Here is a 26,824-nt window from a genome sequence, read left to right on the forward strand (position 1 = left end):
AGGAGTTTGTACGTTCTCCCCGTGTCTGCAAGGGTTTCCTCCAGGTGCTCTGGTTTCCTCTCACATTCCAAAGACGTACAGGTTAGGAAGTTGTGGGCATGCTATGTTGGCGCCAGAAGCATGGCGACACTTGCGGGCTGCCCCCAGAACACTATGCAAAAGATGCATTTCACTGTGTGTTTCGATGTACGTGTGACTAATAAAGATACCTTATCGACTGCTAACACTTTTCCAGGCCAATGTCAATTTTTTTGAACTACCATACTCTTCCAGTTCAATTGCACATTGCAATTAATTCAGCAATAACTGGTACTAACATTCACTGAAATCCAAATGCACCTTTCTTCTATTTTAGCCATTTTGAAACTGATACCAAACCCTCAAAATAAACCAGAGGAACAAACATGAAACACCACCCGTTCATGGACCCACTGCACGAGCCGACAAGTGGGTGCAGAAAGAAACACTCATCTTAACACTGTGGGCCCCAAATTGAACCAGTAACAGAATTGAAACCAAATCAAACTTCCTGTGACTCACAGTAAACAAAAGCTTTTATCCCACCGGTGCCATACCCGTAAAATGAAGAGCTGGTGCACAAATCCTCTTTAATACCACGTACTGAAGAAGTGTCAGGTCCAAAAGTACAGTCTGAAGGGCAGAGGTAGCAATGCTTGAGCACAGCAGGAAGAGGCAAGGGAACACAAAGCTGTCACAGGCATCTAAAGCAAAACATGTGTTCCTTATGTTTTACTTTAAATGCCTATGACAGCTGCAGTACAGCTGTGCTAAGTTTGCCATTCAAAAAAAATGACAGACTGCAGGCCACATGAAAAAGAAACCACAACCAACTCATTTCCCCTCTCAGGACTAGTTTCTCACTCTGGACAACAGAAACATTCCCTTTGTTTAAGCATCTATTTAAATAAAAAATACAGAGCAATGATGCATCATCCCTAATTAAGCAGCCCCAAAATAATTACTGGAGACCATCTCAAATCAATGGTCAATTAACCCCCTAGCAATTAACCTCTGACCACCAGCAAATTGCTTCCGGCTTGCAATCACACTGCTGTAATATTTTCCAACTGACAGTTAGTTGCTAATTAGGCTATGCATAACATACATGAAAAATAGTAAGTCCAAAAGGTTTTGTTTTAAAGTTTGGATCGGTTGAAACATTCTGGTTCCAGAATTAAGGGCTGTATTAGTGACCCCTGCTCCAGAGATTAGAGCCCATAATATTAATTTAGCCTTGAAGGAAAAGTAAACTGTTGAGGATACCATTCACAGGTAAGACTTGAAACCACCATTAAAGCTGTCACATTAGATACAATTGAAGGTAAAAAATCCCTTGTCATTTGAAGAGAAGCAAAGAATCACCTTAAAGTTCTCTGGTCAATATTTGTATTGCTCAAGCAACACTAGCATCAAATTATTCACTCACCCAGATTGCTCTATGTGTGACCCTACTCTGCTCAAAATGGCTACCACATCTTAACAAGAGACTATGCTTCACTGCTTTGAAGCATATGGAGATGCCCTGGGATAACAGTGGGATCCCGTGTGAATGCTTCCCCAGTAGAAGAGGACAAATGATAAATAGAGCAGGAAGGCCTTTTGGTCCATTTATCTCACCTTGCCCTGGGGACCTCTGAATTTGCCTGGTTCCTAATACAGGATCTTTAATGATTTAAAGAAACACCCAATCAGATTTTAGCAACACATCTACTATCCAATTTTTAAATATGGAATCTGTTTTTACAATAAAGCAACTTAAGAAATTATTCTTTCATAAGAAATCAGTCACTCAGTGAATCTATTGGGCATTGGCTCCAAGGTAACAACCTCCTTTAGGTACGAAGACCAAAGTTGGACAGAGTTCTCTAAATGTAATCTCACCAATGCTCTCCTGCTTTTATATTCCACCCACATTGAAATAAAGGCCAACTTACTCCTTACCCAACTCCTGGACTCAATACCCTGACCAAGGAAGGTAAGCACTGCAAACACCTTCATCATCCTGTCCACTTGTGCCCCCACTTTGAGAACTATGTAATTGGACCCCTAAGTCTCTCTGTCCTACAACACTCTCCAGGGCCTTACCATTTACTGTGATCACTTAATATAAAATTCTGTAAAGTTGCTCAAAGTGTATCTGCAGATTCTGGCCAGTAGCTAGTGCTGTGGAGCAAATGTTTCAAGTCTATCCCAATTCTTGCCATTGTGTAAAGAAATTTAGCAATGGACTGTGGGGAAAATATGCCTGCTGATTAATTTAAAATTAAATGAGAACCAATTCATAGCACGATGTGTTGAATTAAAATAAAACTAAATCAGTGGAATAGCGAGCATCTGTTTTATTCTAATGGCTACAATGGCTCATCCATTTAAATTTCCATTCACTGGTGAGCTCTCACACACACATTCCTACACACACCCTGCCTCTACCACCCCCACAATCCCTCAGGATATAGAATAGAGGGTTTGGGGATGATAATGCTTAATCTCTACCATTGTTTCATTAAGCCTTCTACTTAAAGCAGTGCTAATGACTGGGAGAGTGTTTCTGCTTCATAAAATAGTGTTATTTCTACACCAGACTACACATTATACAAAGACAGATTTACTTTGCCTCAGGATATCCCAAAGTGCCCAACATCCTATTTGTCTATATTATCCATAAAATGCAAAATGAATCATACCGTCTTTTTGTTGACTACGAGGAAGAGACCTGGTTTCAAACCCACTCTGACATCTCCCTCCTCCCCAATTCTTTCTCCACTACATGGGCAACTGCAATGGTGATGCTTCCTGCACTTGTGTGGAACTTATCATTTTTAACATCATTGCTGCTAACTTCCACTCTACCCTCAAATTCACTTGGACCCTTCCTGACATTTCTCTCCTTCTTCTGGGACTGTCTGTCTCCATCTCAGGAGACAAACTATCCACCAATATTTACTATAACCCCACCAACTCCCACAGCTACCTCAATTATACCTCTTACCACCTTGTCTCCTGTGAGGACACCATCCCTTTCTTACTGTTTCTCCGTCCACACTGCATCAGTTCTCAAGATAAGGTTTTCTATTCCAGTAAAACATCTTTTTTCAGGAAACATGGCTTCCCCTCTACTGTAATTGATGGAGCCATCACTTGCATTTCCTAGACATTTCTTCTCACCCATCTCCTCTCTGCCCAGACAGAACAGAGCTAGAGTTCCCTTGGTCCTCACCTTTCTTGATCAGTTCCAATGAAAGGTAATCAACCTGAAACATTAATTTTTTCTCACTCCACAGATACTGCCTGACCAGCTGAGCATTTCCAGCCCTGTTTTTTTTTAATTACTGCAGTTGTTTCTTGAATCCAAATTGTAGAACCACTCTGCTACCATACCCCATGCGATACATGATAGTGTAATGTGTCTTAATAATGACTTTTTTTGAAACCATCATATTCATGATATGTGGGTGTTGCCGTCAGGGCCAGCAATTATGACCCATTCCTACACTGCTGAGCTGTTTCAAAGTTTTCTGCTTTTATTTCAGATTTCTGGCATCTGCAAATGTTTGCTATTGTCCACTTTGTTTCTGTCACAATCCCAGTACGTGCAAGTTTAAATTTAAATTCAAATTCAATATAATTTGAGAAATTTGAAATAATTGAGTTTGAATACTTCTCCTGGATTGTAAGTAAACATCAACTGGTTTCTAATACCTGGTTCCAGTCCAGATCTCTGCAATGGACTCTTAATATTCTCCAAAGTAGCCCAATAAATATTTCTTCTTAAAAGGAGCTCACCAGATTCTCAGGCCTTGCCAATACCACGTGCACCCCATGCAGAAGTAAACTAAAAGAACAGATTAACATAATATTAACTGTACATGATATCTTCCATAATGCAGATTATGAGAGGCATAGATAGACATCTGGTATCCTTTTCCCGGGGTCGAAATGTCTAATACTAGAGGCCATGCATTTAAGGTGGTGGGGGGGGGGGGGGGGGGGGGGGGTTGTAAGTTCAAAGAATATGTGCAGGATCTTTTAAAAAAAAAAGTGGCAAGTGCCTACAATATGCTGCCAGGGGTGGTAGTGGAGGCAAGTACAATAGAGGCGTTTAAGAGGCTCTTAGATAGGCACATGAATGTGCAGAGAATGGAGGGGTATGGACATTGCGTAGACAGAAGGAATTACACTAATTAGGTGTTTAAATTAGTAGTTTGATTTGTTCAGCACAACATAGTGGGCCGAAGGGCCTGTTCCTGTGCCGTACTGTTCTATGTCCAAAGACTGGCAAGAAATATAAATAGGTGTGTGTAGGGGAGAACTTGGCAGCACCAAGATGGGGAAGCAGGAGAAGTGGCAAAGTCAAGGAGGGGCACGGCTTCACCACATCCCACTACTCTAGTTATTTAAGGCATACTTAATGCACTGTTATAAGAAGCTACACACATGCTCTCCTATAACATTAATGACATGCCTCTCTACAAACCATTCACATGTACGCCCCCTGGAAATTAGTAAATGGAAAATTGCAAAAATAAAACTTAACACAGAATTTCAAAATGGTTCGAGTTCCTTCTTTTCTACATCCAGGAGAGAATGGAAGAAATCTGATATGGTCCATTTAAGCCCAAGTGCTGGGCTATTATGATTGAAGTTTAGTACCCAAAAAAAAAACCACAGATGGTGCTCAGTCTGGTAAAATCCTTGGAATTCTGCTACATAAAACACATAATCAAATGATGCTGAAAATAGTAGCAGAGACCTATTGGATAGGGCTTCTTGGCATGAGCTCATTTTCCACTTACTGGCTCATCCACTGTATGCTGGAAAATATTTTTCTTTTCAATGATACACAGTGGGGTGGATCACACCTTGTGGCTGCTCCAAAATAACTGGATGTGCAGAGAGCCAAAATATTTCATTTTGTTTTTGTTGTTAACCTGAAAAATGATAACCTTTCATTTTGAGAAATATTACATTTTATGCTGAAACTCAGAAATATGGCTTGGACCCAAACAAGAGCAGCTCCTTTGTGAACACTGCCATGAATCTAACCAGCCTCCACACTGCTGTATCATTGAATGGTTTGATGTTTCTTAACTGTAAAATATGCACAAAGTCTCTGCCCCATGGAACTTCTGCAGCTTGGACCCAGACTTTACGGCAAACATTTCTGATTGCTTGAATTGACTAATAGTTTTTATTTTACATACAGACCAACACCGATTAATCAAGTTTGACCAGTTCGATGATTCACAAATACAATGACAAAGAGGCATCAGTTATTTTCAATAATTGATGATTTATCCAAATTCTCTGAAATGGCATTCTCTAGCAAGGTGTAAATAATTCACTTAAATGAAATCTTTGCATTCTGAATGAACTGTAATGATAGATCCTATATTTCAAGGAAGCTTCCCTTTTTGAAATTAGAAGCAAATTAATATAAGTAAACAACCATCTTAGCAACGTAACAGCTTGATACAACTCAAGTAAAACACAAACTGCTGTTTTCTCAGAGTACTTACACAGGACAATTTGAAATGGATGAAGCTGGCCTTGAACATTCAGCACACTACAGATTAAACTTCAATTCTAATGAAGGGTCAGCAACTTCACACATTAAGTCTTTTCACAGATGCTGCCTTACCAACTGAGAGCTCCCAGCATTTTGTGTTTTTATTTCAAATTTCTAGCACCTGCAGTTGTGATTTCCAGAATGAACAATGCAGCGTGGACGAATGTACATACAATACTGGTGTCCTCGACTACAACTTCCTATTTGTTACGACAGGAATCAAATCTTCTCAGTGCTGAAGGCAATGTTACACTCTGCAAAGACATTTAACTAATTTTGTGACTATCATGTTTGGGACCCTTTGATTCCCAAATAACTTAACCATGAATTGCTGAGAGAGATACATTTCCCAATTTAAGATTATTGAAAGGAACACAGAAAGAAGGCAGGGTTGGGAATTGAGTAATCTGGTGTTCGAGTGCTCCAGTGCTAATGAGTTTGAGTACGAGTACTCGATTCTAATGCCAATAAATGTAAAATTCCAAAGGAAGTATTTGGAACACACACTGTTCTCCCTTTCATTTGTGCTTTGATGAATCTACCTCCAATTAGATTATGCCAATGAAATGTGGTCTGAGTGGGATTGATAGGGCAGATAGCAAGAGGCTCCTTCCTCTGGTTGGAGGATTTACAACCAATGACCCAAGTCTCAGGGCAGGGTTTGTCACAGGGCTGAGATGAGGAAGATTTCTTCAGAGGGTAGTGAACCTCTAGCATTCTCTCTCAGAGTTGAGGGTGCTCAACCAATGACTTCCCCAACACCGAGACTGATTAATATTTGAACCAACTGAATTTAGCACAAGAGTATGCAACAATCACTTTCAGATAACTGGGCATCAAATGCTGGACCACTCGGTGTACGTTGCCTTCACAAATAAAGCAAAGTGCTTGATGCTTACAATTAAGAACCATCCACTTTCAAATAATCTCCTGCATCCCCTGGAAAATTGCTCAACTGCTTGTCAAGCAGTGGGATGGGCTGTGAGAAGGATGAAGAGAAGTTTTAGGGAGGTACGGACAGGCAAGGAGTTGGTAGATGGAATGTAATGTAGAAAAATGCAAGGTCAATCACTTTGGTCGAAAAAAAATAGTAACACAGCTTGATTTAAACGGTGAGAGATAGAAAGGTGTTAGTGTTCAGAGGAACTAGTGTGTCCCTCCACACTCGTCATTGATAGTTAAAATAATTTGGAAGGCAAATGTATGTTGCTCGAACTGCAAGATAATTTGAAATACAAGAATAGAGATATCTTCCTCAATTCGATAGGGCCCTAAGGAGACGGCATCGAGAATATTGTGTATAGGTCTGGTCTCCCTACAAGGAGTGAACTGTTGAAATTAAAGATAAAGGAACCAGAGGCCATTCAGCCCCTCAACCTTGCTCTGCCTTTCAATTAAATCATGTCATAGCCATAGAACGATACAACATGGAAACAGGCCCTTCGGCCAAATTCATCTATGCCGGCCATGGTGCCCACCAAGCTAGTCCCATTTGCCTGCATTTGGTCCATATCCTTCTAAACCCCTCCCATCCATGAACCTATCCAACCGTCTTTTGAATGCTGTTACTGTAGCTGCCTCAACCACTTTCTCTGGCACCTCATTTCGTATACACACCACCCTCTGTTTGATCTTGCTGCCCCTCAAATTCCTTTTAAACCTTTCACCTCTCACCTTAAACCCATGCCCTTTAATTTCTAGTTCCCCTTCCCTGGGAAAAAGGCCACGTGCATCCACCCGACCTATACCCCTCGTGACTTATACACCTCTGTCACCCCTCAATCGCCTACATTCCAAGGAATAAAGTCCTAGCCTACCCAACCTCTCCCTATAACTCAGGCCCTCGAGTCCTGGCAGCATCTTTGTAAATCTTTGCACTTGCTCCAGTTTAATAATGTCTTTCTTGTAACAGGGTGACCAAAACTGAGACCAAGTGAAGTCTCACCAACGACTTGTACAACTGCAACATAACGTCCCAACTCCTATATTCAATGCCCTGACTGAAGGCCAGCATATCAAACACCTTCACCAACCTGTCTACCTGCGAAGCTACTTTCAGCAAACTATGGATTTGTTTTACAAATCTGATGGATTTGTACTGACTTGCCTTAGCTTCATATTTCCTAATATTAATGATGAGCAAATAAGAAAAAGAGGGTTAATCAAAATACTTTCCCTCAAGAAATCTCACACAGAGATTTTCATTGTTTATGCACCATCTGGAATAGGGAACACATTAACTGTCTTACAGTGACACCTCCTGGTTAGTTATGAAAATTACAACAGATTTCTTGTTTTGAAATCTCCTCATTCAGATGGGCATACCTCACACCAATGTGATCCAAAAAAAAAGGGCATCAGTCTCCAGGTACACACGGACATCACACAGCACTGCCTCGCTGCTCTTTAAGCTGTCTTTAAGTTATCTGCGCTGATGGGGAATGATATCCTCCAACTAAATACTGGCCTGTCACAAATCCTGTTTCCAAGTCACCATCCCAGTTTTCAATTATCTAAAATTCAACCAAACTCTTTACAAACATAGTGTCCTATTAGACCAAGAGAATGGCTTCAAATCATACATTCATGCCATCTTCAAGGGCATCTACTGTCACCTCCATAATATCATGAAACTAACAAACTTCTACAGATGTACTGTTGAAAGTATCCTAACTGGTTGCATCATGGTCTGGTACGGCAATTCACATGTGCAGGAACGCAAGTAGCTGCAGAGAGTAGTGGACTTTTGCACAATACATCACAGGCACATCCCTCACCACCATCGGTAGTATCAACAGGAGGCATTGCCTCAAGAAGGCAATATTCATCAAAGATCCCCACCATCTGGGCCATGCCATCTTCTCACAGCTGCCATCGGGCAGGAGGTACAGAAGCCTGAAGTCCCACACCACCATGTTCAAGAACAGATACTTCCTTCAACCACTCAATTCTTGAACCAACCAGCACAAACCTAATCATTACAGTTTAGCAACCACTATAACCACTTTGCACTAAAATGGACTTTGTTCTTGTAAAAATTGTGTAAAATTTATGTTCAATTTATGTTTTGTCTTGTGAATGCTGCTTATGATGCTATGTGCTTGTGATGCTGCTACACTCAAGTTTTTCATTGCACCTGTGCATATGACAATAAACTCAACTTTAAGACATTAAACATATTTGCCACAGCTGCTAGTGTGGAAACAATTATCTGGGTTTTATTACGTCTTGGCTCGATGGTTCTTCCGGTCTTCTTTAATCTACTTTCTATACATGAAATCATTCCAAAATTGTGCTGTCCATATACTACCTCATCAAACACAAGTTCCCTTTGCTGACCTTTTTGGCTCCTATCACAATTCTTAAAGTTGTCACTTTTTGTTTTCAAATTCCTTCACTGTTTCATCCCTCCCCATCACTAACCTCCTCTGATCCAAAATCTCCTCTAACAATGGGATCTTGGTCATCTATCCAAACGTGAATAAATGAAGATTACCTTGGGTTCCCCTTTTTTTTTAAAGCAGCCAACGGAATCATACAGATGGTTATTAGAAGAGATACTATATTATAAATTTAATACATTTGATAGATTAGACTGGATTGCACTACTTTTGCCAATAAGGATTGAATATATAGTTTTGTATGTAATATAGTGTACACTTTCTGGTGCAGGGATCATGCCCGCTGCCTGTTTATGCCAGGAGGATGCCACTATCCATTTCCAACCCTTCAGGTACACTATTACTCATGGGATGCAATACATATTCAGGCCATTACACATAATGGACCAAAAAGGTCCATATAACAGCAAAAGAAATTGTGCATCTGTACTGTACCAGCCCTAAGAAACTTTCAAGTTTCTCTGAAAGCAACCAGCAGCAAAATAACACTGGAACATCTTGGCAGAAGGTAGGTAACAGGACATTAATTGGAAAGTCATTGGAGTTGGACATGCATTTATGTAAGCACATGACATAGTAATGTCAGTACATTGTCCTCTGCTTCTGAAGTTCACTTCATTAACTTCAATGGCACGAATTTGGGAACTCGAGTATGATGTATTAATGTTATTACATTTCGCACTTCTTAAAGGGTGGGGGTGAAATTCTAAATAGATAGTTACCCATTCTCCAGCAAAAATCACTATTTATTTATCGAGTGAAAGTCATAGTTCTACAGTACACATCACATGGATGTGTTTCCCAAGTGATGCTGAAGAGACAACAATAAATACCAGATAACCTTACATGATGATGATGTGCAACCTTACAAGTATAAGACACCAGCTTCAGGGTATTTGATATTTATATGTGGCTCAATTATGTATTTCATGAATGGTGCGATGGTACTAACAAGTTAGAACAGTGAAGACAAACCCTGCCACTATAAGTAGATGCCTTTCAACATTAAGTTCTAGAGCAATAAGAAGACTGATAGAACAGCAATTCTTGGACCATGCATTGGATAACACGGCCTTCTCCTGGGTAATGACACCGTTATAAAAATATCTCTTTCTCCTCGAGAAAGTGATGGTGAACTGAGTTCTTGAATCACTATGGAGCATTCAACGCATTGAATGGTGTGCAATGTTGCTTGCAGATCAGGTTTCATTTACCAGTGCCATATTAACTGTTAACACCAAAGGCTGCAAACTGTAACAAACTACCAAAAGTTGTAAGCAAAAGCTCACCTGCTCAATCATATTATCCACCTCAGCCGAGAGTTCCTCCTCAGACGACCCATTCTCCACCAGCTTTCTCAGACGCCAACAGCACTCTCGCAACTTAACAGAATAAAAAAAATTAGCAGCTGTGATAGAAAAAGTAAAACAGTGAAATAAAGATGAAGAGATCATCTAACACCCATTGTCAATCCAGCTCTTATCTGCAACCTTTCTTCTCCCAACCTTCTTTTGTCATTTTTCTGATCTTTTCTCCTTTGAAAGATGGCCATGGCTTCTGTGGACCTCTTCTTCCCCCAAGCTCCAAGTTTTTATTTAAAATCCATTTTTCCACAATGTGGGCATCACTGGCAATGCCAGCATTTATTGCCCATCTCTAATTGCCTTTGAGGTTGAGATGAGTCACCATCTTGAATCATCGCAGGGTTTAGGGTTATGGATTGGAAGCCAATTAACAACATTGCTTTGTCCTGGGTGGTGTTGAGCTTCTCAAGTGTTACTGGAGTAGCAGTTGAGAGTTTTCCATCACAACCCTGACTAGTGCTTTGTAGACACTGGAAGGGCTTTTCAATCTTACCAGTAAATGAGCCACTTGCCATAGGACCCTCGGCCTCTGAACCGCTCTTGTAGCCACAGTATTTAGACAGCTGATCCAATTGAGTTTTGGGTCAATGGTGACCTCAGGATGTTGGTAGTCAGGGACTTGGCAACAGTAATGCCAATGAATGCGAAGAGAAGGTGGTCAAACTCTCATTTTGGAGACATCATTACACAGCACATTGTGGTCAATGTTAATTGCCACTTATCAGCCGATGTGCAAGTGCTGTCTAGGTCTTGCTGCATATAGACATTCACTGGTTCATTTGATAAGGTGTTGCAAATGGAACCGAACAATCATCAGCAAATCATCCCCACTTCTAACCACATGATGGAAGGAGATTAATTGATAACATAACTGAAAATGTTTGGGTATAGGACACAGCCCTAAGGAATTCCTGCAGCAAAGTATTGTGGCTGGGATGATTAACAACCAAAAACCACAATCACCTTCTTGTGTGAGGTATGATTCCAACCACTGGAGGTTTGCACCTTGATGCCTACTAACTTCAATCTTACCAGGGCACATTAATGCCACATTCAGTGAAATGCCACCTTGATGTCAAAGGCAGTCATTCTCATCTCAGGAGTTCAGCTCTTTAGTCCATATCACCAAGGTTGCGATGAGGTCTGGTGTCAAGTGGTCCAGACAAAAACCAAAATTGAGTATTGGTAGGCTCATTATTCAAAACTAAGCATCTCTTGATAATACTGTTGATATCAACTTCCTTCACTTTACTGATGACAGAGTGCATCTTTCTCCAAAATGTCTTCATTGAGTTTAGATTAACACTCATTGCAATGTGCTCAAGGTCTAATGAAGTGGTTGAGGCAGGTACAATAACTCATAAAGGACATTTAGACGGTAGGGAAGGTTTAGAAGGATATGGGCAAACCGCAGGCAAATAGGTATTTGGTCAGCATGGACCAGTTGGGCTGAAGGGCCCATTTCTATGCTGTACAACTCCATGACTATTGACTTTGCACCACTTTCAATCAAAGTACAATTTGAGGCAAACGTGTAGAATATGAAATGGCAGCACTGCCATGGTCATTTTATTTATTCATACCTTGTGATTCAGAACATCATTCATGGCTCTGCTGGCTTCTGAGCTATGAGATTCAGGGAAGCACTTCTTAGGCATAACTCCATATTTTTCTGTAAGGCAAACAACTTGCTTTTAATATCCCAAAGTACAAATTAAAGAAAAATCTTCTTACATCGTCAGTTTTGTTGTCTTGTATACACTAAATGAAGCTACAAAAAAAAATTGAAGCCATTTGATGGATAATTTTAAACTTATACTGGATTCGAAAAGAAAATTGGTGAAAGGAATATTTTTCCACTTGTCCACAGAGTGTACAGTGGGTGCTGCAGGTAGTGCCGCCCTCTCAACAGCTCCAGCTACCCTAATTCTAACTTCAGGTGCTGTGTTGTGTGGAATGTGCACATTTTCCCTATGACCACAGTGGTATACCCAAAGGTGCTCTGGTTTCCTCCCACATCCTAAACATATGCTGATTGTTGGGTTATCTGGCTACAGTAAATTATCCCTGGTGTTGGTGACTGGTGGGAGAACCATGTGGCTGAGAAAAAGGGAAATGCGTGGGAAGGGATTGATGGGATTAGGCTGGGAGCTCAAAGACTCAATGGGCAAAATAGAAATAATGGTCAAAAACTCCCAAAGCACAGGGAAGATTTAAAGGAATTTACTCCCTCATCCATTTCAGAACAATGCCCTTTTCCTAAAGCACTAAATTATTCTACTTCTATCATTTCTTAGTCAACTCTTCCCAATGGGACTACCCTCAAGGAGGTTTCAGCTCTACCAGTACAAATTGAGTCAAGTTTGCTTAAACCCAGTTACAGCAGAACTTTCAGGATTAGAAGACAGAACTCAGGCCGCACGTGCTCTGGACTGTTGCTGGAACAGGTATCAGGAATGATACAAGAGTCCCTCTTCTGGGCACTAAAACTGCCCAAAATCCCTCGACTCAAATTTCCTTCATACATGCATATTTTTAATCCAACAACGAGAAATACTGAAACATTTGTCTTCTACAATCCTAAATCCATTGGCACATAAAAGAAATTTAATTGTATGCTTTTTTTTTACTCAGCGTATTGCTTCCACTCTTCCTCTGACCCCCGCCCCCCCATCCTCCTGTCAATAACTTTCTTCTCACCACAAAGCTATTGACTTGTTTTGTTTTTCTTGTGAATGCTTCTTATCCGATCGCAATGTGCAGGCATGGTAGTGTAGCAGTTTAGTGTAACGCTATTACAGCGCAAGCGACCCAGGTTCAATTCCGGCCCGCTGTCTGTAAGGAGTTTGTACGTTCTCCCCGTGTCTGCAGGGTTTCCTCTGGGTGCTCCGGGTTTCTCCCACATTCCAAAGACATATGGGTTAGGAAGTTGTGGGCATGCTATGTTGGCGCCGGAGCGTGGCCACACTTGCAGGCTGTCCCCAGAACACCTATGCAAAAGATGCATTTCACTGTGCGTTTTGATGTACATGACTAATAAAGATATCTTATCTTACCTATGTTATCTTATCTACTGATGCTGCTGCGTCACAGCCAATTTTTTCATTGCACCCAACACGACTTTGACTCTTATGGAATTGGTTTCTACGCAAGTAGCCATTATCAGATGCAAACTTTGAAAGATTTGACAAAATGATCTACCAAATTTTTCTAACTTGAATTACAATGGACCTCTCCACACTACATTCAGAAGGAGTTGTTAGGCCGCTGGTCAAGCTTTGCCACATATCATTCTCAATCAAGAGAGGCTTTAACTGCTGGAGGTGCAAAGTTTCAGCAACAACCATTTGTCTTCTGCAATCCAATCATTTATATCTATGAACTTCGGAATATGAACTTGTACTTTCAGCTTCCACTTTTCAGTTGTTCATAGCAATATTTATTCATCAGTTATTTAACAGACATCTGCCTTCTTTATAGGTTTTAGAAATTCAGGTACAACATTTAACTCAGGTTACATGTGAATTAAAGAGGCAAGTTGGTGGAACAAATAATAATGGACTATAATTTGGCTGTCAAAATAACATCCAAGATTATAACACCCAACAGTGTTCAGGTGCAAATTCAGGCAGGGCACAGAAGCAAATCAAAAAGAATGGGTTGAATTTGGTGCACTCATGCTTAGATAGTGAACTCACCACAGAATCTTAAAGCTCCATTTCAGTCTAAGTTCCTTTATAAAAATTGGAAAACCATTAATTACCAGCAGTCAATCTCTTTGGCACTGGAAGTTAATCGTTACAAAAGCAGAATCTCAATCTTACAGGTTAAACATTTTGTTCTATTTCCTTTCACCTAATCTAATCTGTCCTCCACACTCTTTAAACTTCCCTTTTACTAAGTGATTTGCTTACTTACATATTACACACAGGAGGCAATTCAATCTATGCCAGCTTCCAGCACACCAATCCCTTCCCTTTTCCATATTTTTCCTATACTCTTGAAAACTAATCCTCTCTCTCACACAAACCCCCCGTTTGACTCTTTTTAGCACTTAAATACGCTAAAGGGGTAATTTACAAATGATGCTTCAATGGTCCGTGCATTCACAACCCTTCCACCCCATTGGTTAAGGAGATGCACCTGTTTTACTCAGGCCCTTGATGCTTTGCTTCCCTTGATGCAACATTATCAGCCTAAACATAAAATATAGGACACTACAGTACAGCACAGCACAGTACAGCACAGCACAGGAATAGGCCCTTGACCCACAATGTCTGTGCCAGGCACGATGCCAAATTAAACTATCCCTTCTGCCTGCAGACGATCCATATCCCTCCATATTCATGTGCCTATCTAAAAGACTCTTGAGTGCCACTATCATATCTGCTTCTACTACCACCCTGGCAGCACCTACCACTCTGTTTTAAAAAAAAAAACTTGCCCCACACATCCCCTTTAAATTTTCCTCCTTTTCACCTTAAAGCTATTGCCCTCTTGTATTAGACCTTTCTACCCTGGAAAAAGGATTCTGGATGTCCACACTATCTATGCCTCTCTAAGCTTATAAACTTCTATCAGATCTCCTCTCAGCCTCTAACACTCCAAAGAAAACTTGCACATTCACAAAATTTGATTTTGATTAACTCAGAAGTAGAACTGTTCACTGTCCTCTGACCCAGACACCGAAATCTGTACTAACATGTCACAATTATATACATAGATATATAAAATGGGATCCTACCAATGAGGTTATGACGAGCCATATCCCACTGGCCTCCATCGTTTGAAGGATTTGCTAGCAGAAACTGTGACAGTCTACCATCAAAGGGTTCTTTTTCCTTGCCAGTTTCTCTGAGCAACCTCAATGAATGCATTCAAGTGATAGTAACAACGCTCAAGCTGAAAAAAAGAAAATACTTATTTGCATTCAAAGACATCAGTATCACAAGTTTGCATACCAGTCAAGGGCATCACTTTAGGCACGATGTCTCAAACAATCACTATATTTTCTCTTTATTTTTGTGCAGTAGATACTTTTGATTTTTAGAGGACTGCTTCACAATCACCACAGTGTTTTTTTGGTGGCTAAATGACAGCATTTAAAAATGAGGGCAAGTATCTGAATATTCATTCATAATTTTTCCAAGAACACTGGATATCTGCGACTATGCAAATCAGGCTCCCAAAAAATTATGAAAAAAGTCATACTACATAAACATTTAATAAAAATGTAAATTCAATGAACCACAAGGAGCAAAGCAAAATGCTTCATGTTGTTATGATGGGTTCAGAGAATTTCAAGTAATGTGCAGGAATTTATAAAATACGCACATCATAAAAATCAACATTTACCATACACGGCAGGGCAGCATGGTGTCACAGAGAGTAGAGCGACTGCCTCACAGTGCCAGAGACCTGGGTTCAATCCTGATCTCAGGTCCTGTCTATGTGGAGTTTGCACATTCTACCTGTGACATCATGGGTTTCCTCTGCGTGCTTCGGATTCCTCCCACATCCCAAAGATGTGCTGGTTGGTAGGTTAATTGGCCACTGTAAATTGCTCCTAATGTGTAGGCAAGTGGTAGCATCCGGGAAGAGTTTACAAGAATGTGGGAAGAATAAACAATGAGATTAATACAAGATTAGTGTAAATGGGTGGTCGATGGTCAACATGGACTCAGTGGGCCAAAGGGTCTGTTTCCATGCTGTATTTCTCAGTGACTCTATGAGTCTAAATTCAATATCACTGTCATTTGCGCTATAACCTTCCATCTCACTTTCCCAGTTATTTTAATCTAAGATTTAACATTAAACAAATACTTCAAAAACCAAACATTGACAGGTCAGAGCTTCATGATAATGCTCATCTTTAAAGGACATGGTATTACCATTGTTTATTCTTCCCACATTCTCGTAATCTGTATTACCACCCCTTAAAGTATTCTAGCAAACAATACAAAGATGCATTTCAGATACAAGTGGTTCTGTTCCTAACAGGATAGTTACGTTCATAAGTCTTCACATTACAGAAAGTCATGTTATAGCAGAACTGGCTGTAGTCGCCTTCAAAGCATAGATTTAAACAGGTTGTTCTCCACTGCTGCCCCCCGCCCGCCCCCCCCCCCCCCCCCCCCCCCCCCCGCCAATCGCAATATAACCAATGCTGCCTGCATAATGCAAACAGTGTTTCCTAATCCATCAACATCAGGTTTCCATAATACATTATAACCAATGCACATTATGAAAACACATTATAGCAGAACTACCTGCACTTAACTAAATTATATGGCACAGCTTTTAGGTCTCTTCCTTAAAATGACGCACTTGACAGAGACTGAAAAACGTTTTCATTGTACCTATCCCAATAGAATAAATATGCTTGGCTGAACTCAAATTCTTCAATATTAAATTTCTTCATAAATGGAAGGCGCATCACGTTGAGGCAGGAAAAGATCCAGCACCGCCCTGAAAATATTTTACATAAAAAAAAGTTTACAAGAATGGAATGGAATGGAGAATATCTTTACAAACTCACAATGGTGACAAGAAAATTCTCTCTCTCTCTCTCTATTTGTTCCTTTCTCGTGTCTTTGGACATGAGCAAATAACAAAGGTGTGATGAGGTTGGGGGGTTGAAGGGACAGGGAAATTAGAAAAGAACTTTATGCTTGAACTACCAATGCACATTTCAGAGTGTCTGGTTGACGAGATGACTGCAAGGCTCTTGCCTCCCTTCCTCAAGCCTAGGCAGGTTGCTCAAGATCAGGCTAGAGAGCATTACTTTGAAATAATGGGACTGTGTTCACGGACAAGAAAAAGGAAGAGTCCATTATCCAGAGAAACTTTGAGCTAAGAAAGTTAAATCTGTTATTTTCATTTCCTTATTAAAAGCATAACTGCAATTATAATTCACAATATCATTTTCTCTGAATTACAATGAGCACTGCCTCTGAAGATCCAGTAATTTTAAATTAAACAGTCAGAATCTTTTTTAGAGTTTGAATTTTTCCAGTTTTAAAACAAACAAAAACTCATCCCTAAAGGCCCATCTGCAAAATCAACTCAACTTCCACTGATGAAATGCTACGTCAGCAGTGTCAACCATCCAGGGTTAACATTTGGATTCACTTTGCACTGAGACAGCATGTGATTTTCAAAATGCTCATTTAGACCAATGCTATTTGTTTGTGGGAATGGGAATGGGAATATCTCACCGGCAAAAAGAAAACAAAAGGATGTTGCAATCACACGAAAGAAAAAGAATTTAAGGCAAAGCCAGAACCAGTCTTCATGCGTAATTACAGATTCTGATGGATGTGCATGCTTTGGTGATCATTATTAGAACAGTATAGCACAGGAACAGGGCCTTTGGCCCACAATGTTGTGCTGAACCAATTACATTAGTAATAAAACACCCAACTAAACTAATCCCTTCTGCCTACACAATGTCCATATCCTACTACTTCCTCACATTCATGTGCCCATCTAAGCTTCTTGAACGCCCCTATCGTATTTGCCTCCACCACCACCAAAAATCTCCAATTTTGCTGAACACACAAGAACCAAACTGAATCTTAAAAAATCCATACCTTAGATTTTATAAACAGGCCACTAAAATCAGGTTCAGATAATTCACAGGCATGCAAGCTTCACCCTCCTTGCATATACTGCCATCTACATTAGGTATCATGATGTGCTTGTTGTACTTCAGAGGTTTCATATACAAAATATGTCAGGTTCTTATTTAATCCATATACCAACTAATCAGGTCCACTTTAGGTGTTTTTTTTCTCTGAACCAACCAGTCTAATCCCAATAATTTTGCTCAGCTCCCAATGTCCTTGCACATTGAATGGAGGTGTCCTGTAAAGCACTTACTCAGTCTGTATTTGATTTCGCCACCATAGACAAGACTACACCGAATGCAAGTAGTGCAAGTGAATTGTTGTTGTTTCACCTGGAGGAATGCCTGTGTACTCAGACGGCTGGGAAGAGCAAAGGTAAAAGGACAGATAGTCCATCTTTGCAGAGTACCTCTGTTCATTCCACCAGGTGACTGAGCTTCCAATTGCCTGTCACCTTAATTCTTGGACCTGTCTGTATTTGGTCTCTTACACTATTCCAATAACCCCAAGGGACACCATTTCATCTGCCCACTAAGCACATTACAGCCCACTGGACTCCACAATGAATTCGACTACTATTTGAGATAAAAGGCCTTTCCACCTCTGATGAAAGGTCATTAACCTATAACATTAAAATCGGTTTTCCTTCCACCATAGATGTTACTGGTCCTGCTGTGCATTTCCAGGATTCACTTTTATTTCAGATTTCCAGTAACTGCAGTGTTGTGTTTCTCACAGTCCCAGCTTTTTCTTTTTCCTCTCTCCACATTCAACTTCCAGTTACATCTCATGAGAGATCAGCTGTGAATGAAAAGCCTTCAACACATTCTGCAGACAGCACCACCACTGGTGGCATAACTCTTTTGATCTCCACCCCTGCCCTTCTCTGCAAGTTTAATTTCAAACTTCTCCCAGTTCCAATGAAAGGTCATCAACCAGAAATGCTTAGCTTTCTCTGCCCACAGATGCTGTCTAACCTGATAATATTTCCAGCATTTTACTTCAATACTAGAGGACATTTTAAATAAAATACAGCAGCTATTAAAAATACATCATGGGCACATCCCTCCCCACCAGTAGCAGTATCTCCAAGAGGCACTGCCTCGAGGCAGCAAAACCCAAAGATCCCCATCATCCAGTCCATGTCATCTTTACACAGCTACCATCTGGTAGGAGGTACAGAAGCCTGAAGTCCCACACCACCAGGTTCAAGAACAGCTACTTCCTTTCAACCATTCGGTTCTTGAACCAACTGGCAAAACCCTAATTACTACAGTTTAGCAGCACCATGGCCATTTTGATCATTTTGCACTAAAATGGACTTTATTTTTATTTTGTTCTGATTTTATTCTCTCATGTAAAAACTGTTTTTATTTTGTTCTAATTTTATTCTCTTGTAAAAATTGTGTATGTTTTATGTTTTTATTGTGAATGCTGCTTATACAATGCTATGTACCTGTGATGCTGCTGCAAATAAGTTTCTCATTGCACCTGTGCATAACTGTACTTGTGCACGATGACAAACTCGACTGACTTAAATTCGCAAATTTCTAATGCCATGAAACAATAAGCTACAATAACAACTATGAAATTATTTCCCACATAGTAATCACAGTGAACCAATGAGAATAAGGAGTCCATAAACAATCCAGAACTTCTGTTTTGTGCGTGGAATGGGCTGCCGGAAATTGTGGCGGATGCTGATATGTTAGGGTGTTTCAACAGACTGTTAGATTGGTATATGGAGCTGAGTAAAATAGAGGGCTATGGGTAAGCCTAGTAATTTCTAGGGTAGGGACATGTTCGGCACAGCTTTGTGGGCCGAAGGGCCTGAATTGTGCTGTAATTGTTCTATGTTCTATGGTCTCAAGCAAGGACTATAAATGGAGCATTATGGATCACCAAACATTTTGCAAAACATAAATGCAAATCACTAATATAAATAAACACTTTGTTTAAAATATTTCATGTTATTCCTAGCAGTGTCAAGTCCACAATAATCCACTGTTTTAGAACAATTCTCCACAGTCTTTTACCTGTACTTTTTTGGTTGGTAACTGGCTTTCCTTCTGCAGGGATGACATGCTTGAATACTTGCGAAGTTTCTTGAATAACTTGCCTATGGAGGTAAGCCTGCAGAAGGTCACCACTAGTTGCCACGTTCTGGGCAAAGCTGTAATGTGGGACAGCCTTGAAGTTTTTGGTGAAAGTTGTCACCTTCTCTTGGGATAGTCCTGAAACAAGAATCAAAATCGAAAATTAAGGCCAAGTTTATACTTTGGAGACAATTACTCCATCTTCTTTCCAAACCCAGTTGACAGGTTTATCTGATTACATTCAGTCACTTAACTCTCTTTGGCAGTCCCTCAGGATCGAGGATGACTTTCACACACTCCATGTTGTGAGGTGGCTGATGAAGCTAATGTAGAAACTGCAGAGCAACAAAATCTGCTGGAGGAACTCAGTGGGTCGAGCAACATCTGTGGGAGGAAAGGAACTGTAGATGCTTCGGGTCGAAATCCTGTATCAGGACTACCCAGCAGATTGTTTATTGCTCCAAATTCCAGCATCTGCAGTCCCGTGTCTTCATTGTACTACTCCATTGCAAAATCTCTTCAAGATATGCCAACCTTGGAGAAGTTTCCCTCCTCCCACAGAAGCCACTCAATCCACTGAGTTCCTCCAGCACCAGGACTGAGAGTGGAGAGGCGAGATGGCCGGTATAAGGAAGGAGGGGGAGTAGTGCGAAAGGAGTCCGAGGTGATTGGTGGACTGAGGAGGGGTGCAAGCTGACAGGTGGGTTATACCAGGAGGAGGGGAGCAGTTGGGAGACAGTGGCAGGTGAATGATAGATGGCAGCAGACAAAGAGAAAATGAAGAGGCAGACGGAGCAAGATGGGGGGGGGGGGGGGGTCGGTTGGTGGGAAAAAAAGAGGGGAGTGTGAAGATGGGAGACAGCTGCTGGAGGGATATAAGCAGGAAAACAAAGGGCTACCAGTGCTGGACCCTGATAAGTAAAGGAGGTGAGAATGGGAACCATTAGGAGAAAGGTAGATAGCAGCTGGAACCAGAACTGGGTGGGTGGGTGGGTGGGAGGTGGAAACCTTGGGGTGAACTGTGAGTGTGGTGGGTTGATGGAACCAGGAGGGAGAGAGGGACGAAGATTAGTGAAGAGGTGGGCTGGGGACGCTTGAGGGAAAGGGGACAAAAATGGGAGGACTGAAGGATGAATAGGAGAGGGGGAGGCTGAAGGACAGGGTGTGGAAGTAACTGCAGACCCTTCCACAGATGGGGCAGGGGACGACTGGCAGTGTAGGTGACAACGCAGCTCCTTCTGCCACTTATGCAGGGCTTCTGCATGGGGTCAAGGCTCTCACAACTATGCCAAATGTCCCTCAAGGGGTCATAGGGCAGAGATTCCCAGGAGCCAATGGGATGTTGCATTCCTTCAGGGAGGCTTTTGTTACGGACTCAGTGAATGTCCCTTTAAGATAGAGAGTGTGTGTGTATTTGTGTGTGTGGCGTGCTTACGTCAATAGAAGTTAAAGGACGTAATGACGTTGTTGAAGAAGAAGAAGAAGAAGAGAGAGAGAAGGGAGAGAGACACCAGCCTGCTAGTTTTCTCTATCAATGGATGAGAAACAATAACTGTGTCTGCCACTGAAATCCATGTATGGAAGTTGGAAGTAATCCGGTGGAGTTCACTTTGTTGCTGACCTGTAGAAGGAAACAGGTATTTGTGTGTGGACGACCACGATTCGGATGCTTTTCGGGGTGAGGAAGTCACTACCGAGTAAACACTGAAGTGTCGTTTGGGTTCCATCGTGGAACATTTGGATTTCGTAATTACTCTCTCTATGTTTCTCTACATCTACGTCTTATCTTCAGACAACGGTGGTCGTTGAAGAAGCCCTTGCTCATGTTTCACCTTATGGCTTGCGGAACTGAACTTTAAGAACCATTCAGGAACTTGGAGTTTGGGACTTTGTCTCACACACACACACACACACACACACACGCGCGCGAAGAGTTTAGTTTTGGGGTTAACGTTCAAGGTTTAACATTTTTGAATTCTAACATACTAACATTTTTACTTTTATTTTACGTATTATCATAAGTAGTGATTAATAAAATAGTTTTTAACACTGAATCATGCTCAGTGTGGTTCTTTTGTTGCTGGTTCGTGACACTTTGAGCACATCCTTGAATCTTTCCCTCTGTCTGCCTGGAAGTCGTTTCCCATGACAGAGCTTAGAAGAGTGTGCATTTCAGAGAGAAATAAAACAGAAAATGCTAGAAACACTCAGCAGGTCAGGCAGCATCTGTGGAAAGCGAAACAGTGCTAATGTTTCAGGTCAGAGACCCCTTGTTTTCTATTTTTCCCAATTCTGACAAGTTAGTTTTTTTTAGTAGCAGAGAAGGTAGGGAAGAACAGAGGTAACATCTCTGATAAGGCGAGACCAAATGGATTAATACAAGTTAGACTCAAGCTATGCCCCTTTGTCGGTGCGATGAATTGCTAATACCAGGGCTGTGCGACCTGCCCAGTAGACCAGGATCTCTGAATGGGGAGAGAAAAACTGAGCTAAAACTGGCAGAAATGGCTGGGTCTGATAAGCAAAAAAAAGTGAGAATTCAACATTGAGTCTGCAAGACTGCAGTGTGCCCAAACAGAAAAACCAAGTGTTGCTCCCCCAGCATGTGTTGGGGCTGGTTGTAACACTTAAGATGCCACTTACCTTTTCCATCTCGCTTCCACCTGCCTGCCTGTGGCCTTCTGCACTGTTACGATGACCAACTCAAGCTTGAGACAAAACACCTCATCTTCTTTCTGGACACAATGCAGCCTTCTAGACTCAATATTGAATTCTTGCATTTTCTTTCTGTCTGTACCAGAACTGGCCAATTCTGCCAGTCATCCATCTGTGATTTTGCCTCAGCTTTTCCTCTCTTCCTTAGTATAGACTGACCTGCTGGGCATGTCCCACAGCCTTGCTATCAGCAACACATAACACAGGCAAAGAAACATAATCTGATTCTAACTGCCACATTTGATCTCATTCTATGAGAGACAATCTCCTTTGTTCTCCCCATCCCTCCTCCAGCTTCTCGGCTACCAAAAACCCAACTTGTTTTCTCCCTTTCCCAGTTCTGCAGATTTTTTGATTTTCATTGCTCTGCCCAGGACCGCAAGAAACTGCAGAGAGTTGTGGACACAGCCCAGCACGTCACAGAAACCAGCCTCCCCTCCATGGACTCTGCCTATACCTCTTGCTGCCTTGGTGAAGCAGCCAGCACAATCAAAGACCCCACCCAGCCAGGTCATTCTCTCTTCTCCCATCAGGCAGAAGATACAGGAGCCTGAGGGCACATACCACCAGGCTCAAGGACAGCTTCTATCCCACAGTGATAAGACTATTGAACGGTTCCCTTATACAATGAGATGGACTCTTGGCCTCACAATCTACCTTATGACTTTGCACCTTATTGTCTATCTGCAATGCACTTCCCTGTAGCTGTGACACTTTACTCTGTATTCTTTTATTGTTTTTACCTGTACTACCTCAATGTATTCTGTACTAACTCAATGTTTCTGCATTGTGTAATGAACTGATCTGTACGAATGGTACGAGTCACAATAATAAACCAATACCACTGTCCATTTCGGGAGTCTGGTGACAAGCATGCAAGCAGTGTGACCTTCTCAATGCAGCTGGCCGAGTGTATCTGGGACTTCAATGCAGGGCATGTTGGTCTAGGAAAGGGCACTGGCCCTGCTCACATCCTTCCAGGAGAGGATTTTTCAGAGACAGCTTTAGTGGTATCCTTCCATTAACTTAATCAATTTAGAACTATATTACGAACATGATAACAGAGCATACAAATAGCAAGTTTGAACTTCAAGTCAAGGACTGGACTGTGTCCACTACTCTCTGCAACGTCTTGCGTTCTTATGCATTGGAGATGCACTGTTGAAAGTACCAGTCAGGGCCCTTTCAACAGTACATCTGTATAATACACATGCCAAATCTCACTTGGCAGCAAGACAAAAATCAGAGGTTACACCACACGATGGTAGTTTTTTCCCATTTAAAATTTAGCAAATCTAGTCCATGAGGACTGATTTTGATATTGATCAATACACTCACCCTGCAAGACTGCACATCATTAGGGGAGCATTGCAAGATTATCCCTGCTACCGTTTCATTGTGTTGTATCACTAGCGACACCCAACACACAAGTACAGCAACTTCATACAGTTCTAAAAGCGGAACTAAAACGGGCGAGAAGCAGAGCACTTCAAGCATGAAGTTCCCAATTTTCCAGGAAGTTTGCTACTTGATATAGCACTTAATTCCTAAACAGGTCGGCACTTTATTGATTTTACAGACATAATCTGAAGGAAACACATCAGCATAGATGTTTCGCGCTTCCTTCCCCACTTTGTTCAACTTATTTTTAATTAATTTTCCTCCATGGTTATTAATGGCGTCCAGGGGAATACTGGAAGTCGTTGGGAAATCACAAAGAAAATCTTAAACCCTTGTACAGCTATGCACATTTATCTGCAGGCCTTAGCACTGATTCAGCATCCATTGAGCTCTATTGAAGCTCCATTTGCAACTCAGCCACACGTTGGAACAACATATAACTGGGCGAATCAGCTCTGCACAGCCCTTGCATTGTAAGACTGGTGCTGCAATGGATGGCCAGGGACGGCCAGCGCAGGGAAGGAGAGGCTTCTTACCCGCTGCCATTCCGCGACAAGACAAGCAGAGAGAAAAGTTCCCGTCTTCAATTTCTGCCAACTTTGAAGATGCACTCGACCTCGGCGGTAGCTGCAGCTTCTTAAAGCAGCGACCGGAAACCGGAAACGTAACTTGAGCCGGCAGAGATCCTGGGATCCTGCAGCATAGAGTTTTGTCTGAATATGGAGCTTTGTCTGAATATGAAGCCGGAGGCTGCCTCTGCCCCGGACCCGGGAGAGGCAAAACTCCGCGCCACGGGCACGCTTTACATCACCCCTGCACTCCGATTTTCAACCTCCTTTCTCCATCTTTATGTTGCATGCAAGGGTGATCCAAATAGGCAGTTGCACAGTCCTAAAGTGGATTGATTTTATGATCACGATTTGATTGTTGATGATGTGCATTCCCTCTAATGATGAGGACAATAGGGCCTCTTTCCAAAGTCCACTTTTCAAAACTTTCATATCACATTTGATATAAAAACAGGGAGGGGAGAGTGTGCAATTTGCCTTCTGGCAAATAATTGCCAACAGAGAAATGCTGAGACTTTAATTGCTCCTGTTAAAGTTATTGACAATAAAAAGTTGCGAATTTATTCTCTGCTGGGAGTTTAGGAATCTATAGACCAGGGATCCTTATCTAATGTCAGTGTTGGTAGTTAGGTGAAGGTTATCAGTGCATCTCTGGAGCTGCTCCAACTGATTCCAGTTACTTGGGTGTGGAAGTGGGTTGTTCAGGTACTGGTTTATAGCCAAATGTCCCAAGGTACAATGAAATCTTTTTGTTTGCATGCCATCCAGGCAGGTCATGGCATATATCAGTACATTGAAGTAGTAAAAGGAAAAACAGAATGCAGAATATAGTGTATCAGCTACAGAGAAAGTGCAGTGCAGGTAACAAATAAAGTGCAAAAGAATGGGCTCAGTTGGTGGATGTTGAGTAGGGGAGGATAAGTGGTGACCATAAGATATAGAAGCAGAATTAGATCATTCGGCCCATCAAGTCTACTATACCATTCAATCATAGAACATAGAACATTACAACACAGTACAGACCCTTCAGCCACAACGTTGTGCCGACATTTTATCCTGCTCTAAGATCTATCTAACCCTTCCCTCCCACATAGCCCCCTATTTTTCTATCATTCATGTGTCTATCTAAGAGTCTCTTAGATGTACCTAATGTATCTGCCCCCACAACCTCTGCCAGCAGTGCGTTCCACGCACCCACCACTCTCTGTGTAAAAAAACTTACCCCTGACATCCCCCTTATACCTTCATCCAATCACCTTAAAATTATGCCACCTCGTATTAGCCATTGTCGCCCTGGAAAAAAGTCCCTGACTGTCCATTGGCTGATTTGTTTCTCTCAATCCCATTCTCCCGCTTTCTCTCCATAACCCTTAAGCCCACTGCCAATCAGTAGGTCAAGCAGTATCTGTGGAGGCAGAGGGATCGAGACCCTACACCAGAAGATCAGATTGAGCTTCTTTAAGTGTATAATGTGCTGTTAATGGTAAGGCTGTGGGACATGCCCAGCAGGCTAGATAGAGCAAAAAACGTCAAGAAACATAGAAGGGGGAAGCGTAGATCAAAAAACATAAAGAAAGGAAAAGCAAGAAAGTGGAAGCTGAGACAAAATGATGGAAGGCTTAAGTGGCAGAAAGAGAAAGAAAGAAAGAGTGAGCCATCTAAAGCTGGAGAATTCAACACTGAGTCCTGCAAGGCACAGTGTGGCCAGACAGAAGATGCAGTGTTGCTCCTCAAGCTTGTGTTGGGCCCCGTTGTAACAGAGCAGGAAGCCACAGACAGAAAGGTCAGACTGGGAGCGGCATGGTGAATTAAAGAGACAAGTATTTGTGAGTCCTGGAAATTGAAGCAGCTGCATGAGAATTTACAGCAAGGTTTGATTCCTTCTTGGATAACCAATACACAGCTTATTTCTCTCACTGAGCAGGCCCATTTAGCAAACATTCCTGCCTGTCAATTCTGGAAAATTACCCTGGTTCTTGTACACCTGCCTCTAAAAGAGCCATTGGTTTAAACTTGGGTTTTATAACATGTTAATTCCATTCCATCATTCCATTTTATGCCAA

At 41.6% G+C, this 26,824-nt stretch overlaps 1 protein-coding gene across 1 annotated transcript in view; it reads right to left on the reverse strand.

Annotated features, from left to right (window-relative positions):
- blmh (bleomycin hydrolase) overlaps positions 1 to 24,834 on the reverse strand; it is a 74,991-nt gene extending 50,157 nt beyond the window's left edge. Inside the window, 7 exon segments of the mRNA XM_052035849.1 lie at positions 10,278 to 10,370; positions 11,936 to 12,024; positions 15,097 to 15,190; positions 15,192 to 15,256; positions 16,713 to 16,820; positions 20,017 to 20,214; positions 24,729 to 24,834. Coding sequence (XP_051891809.1) covers positions 10,278 to 10,370; positions 11,936 to 12,024; positions 15,097 to 15,190; positions 15,192 to 15,256; positions 16,713 to 16,820; positions 20,017 to 20,214; positions 24,729 to 24,738 — 657 coding nt within the window. The 5' untranslated portion in view covers positions 24,739 to 24,834.
- Positions 24,835 to 26,824: the final 1,990 nt, after the last annotated feature.

The sequence above is a fragment of the Pristis pectinata genome, chromosome 21 (genome assembly GCF_009764475.1).
Source record: "Pristis pectinata isolate sPriPec2 chromosome 21, sPriPec2.1.pri, whole genome shotgun sequence".
Lineage (NCBI taxonomy): Eukaryota > Metazoa > Chordata > Chondrichthyes > Rhinopristiformes > Pristidae > Pristis > Pristis pectinata.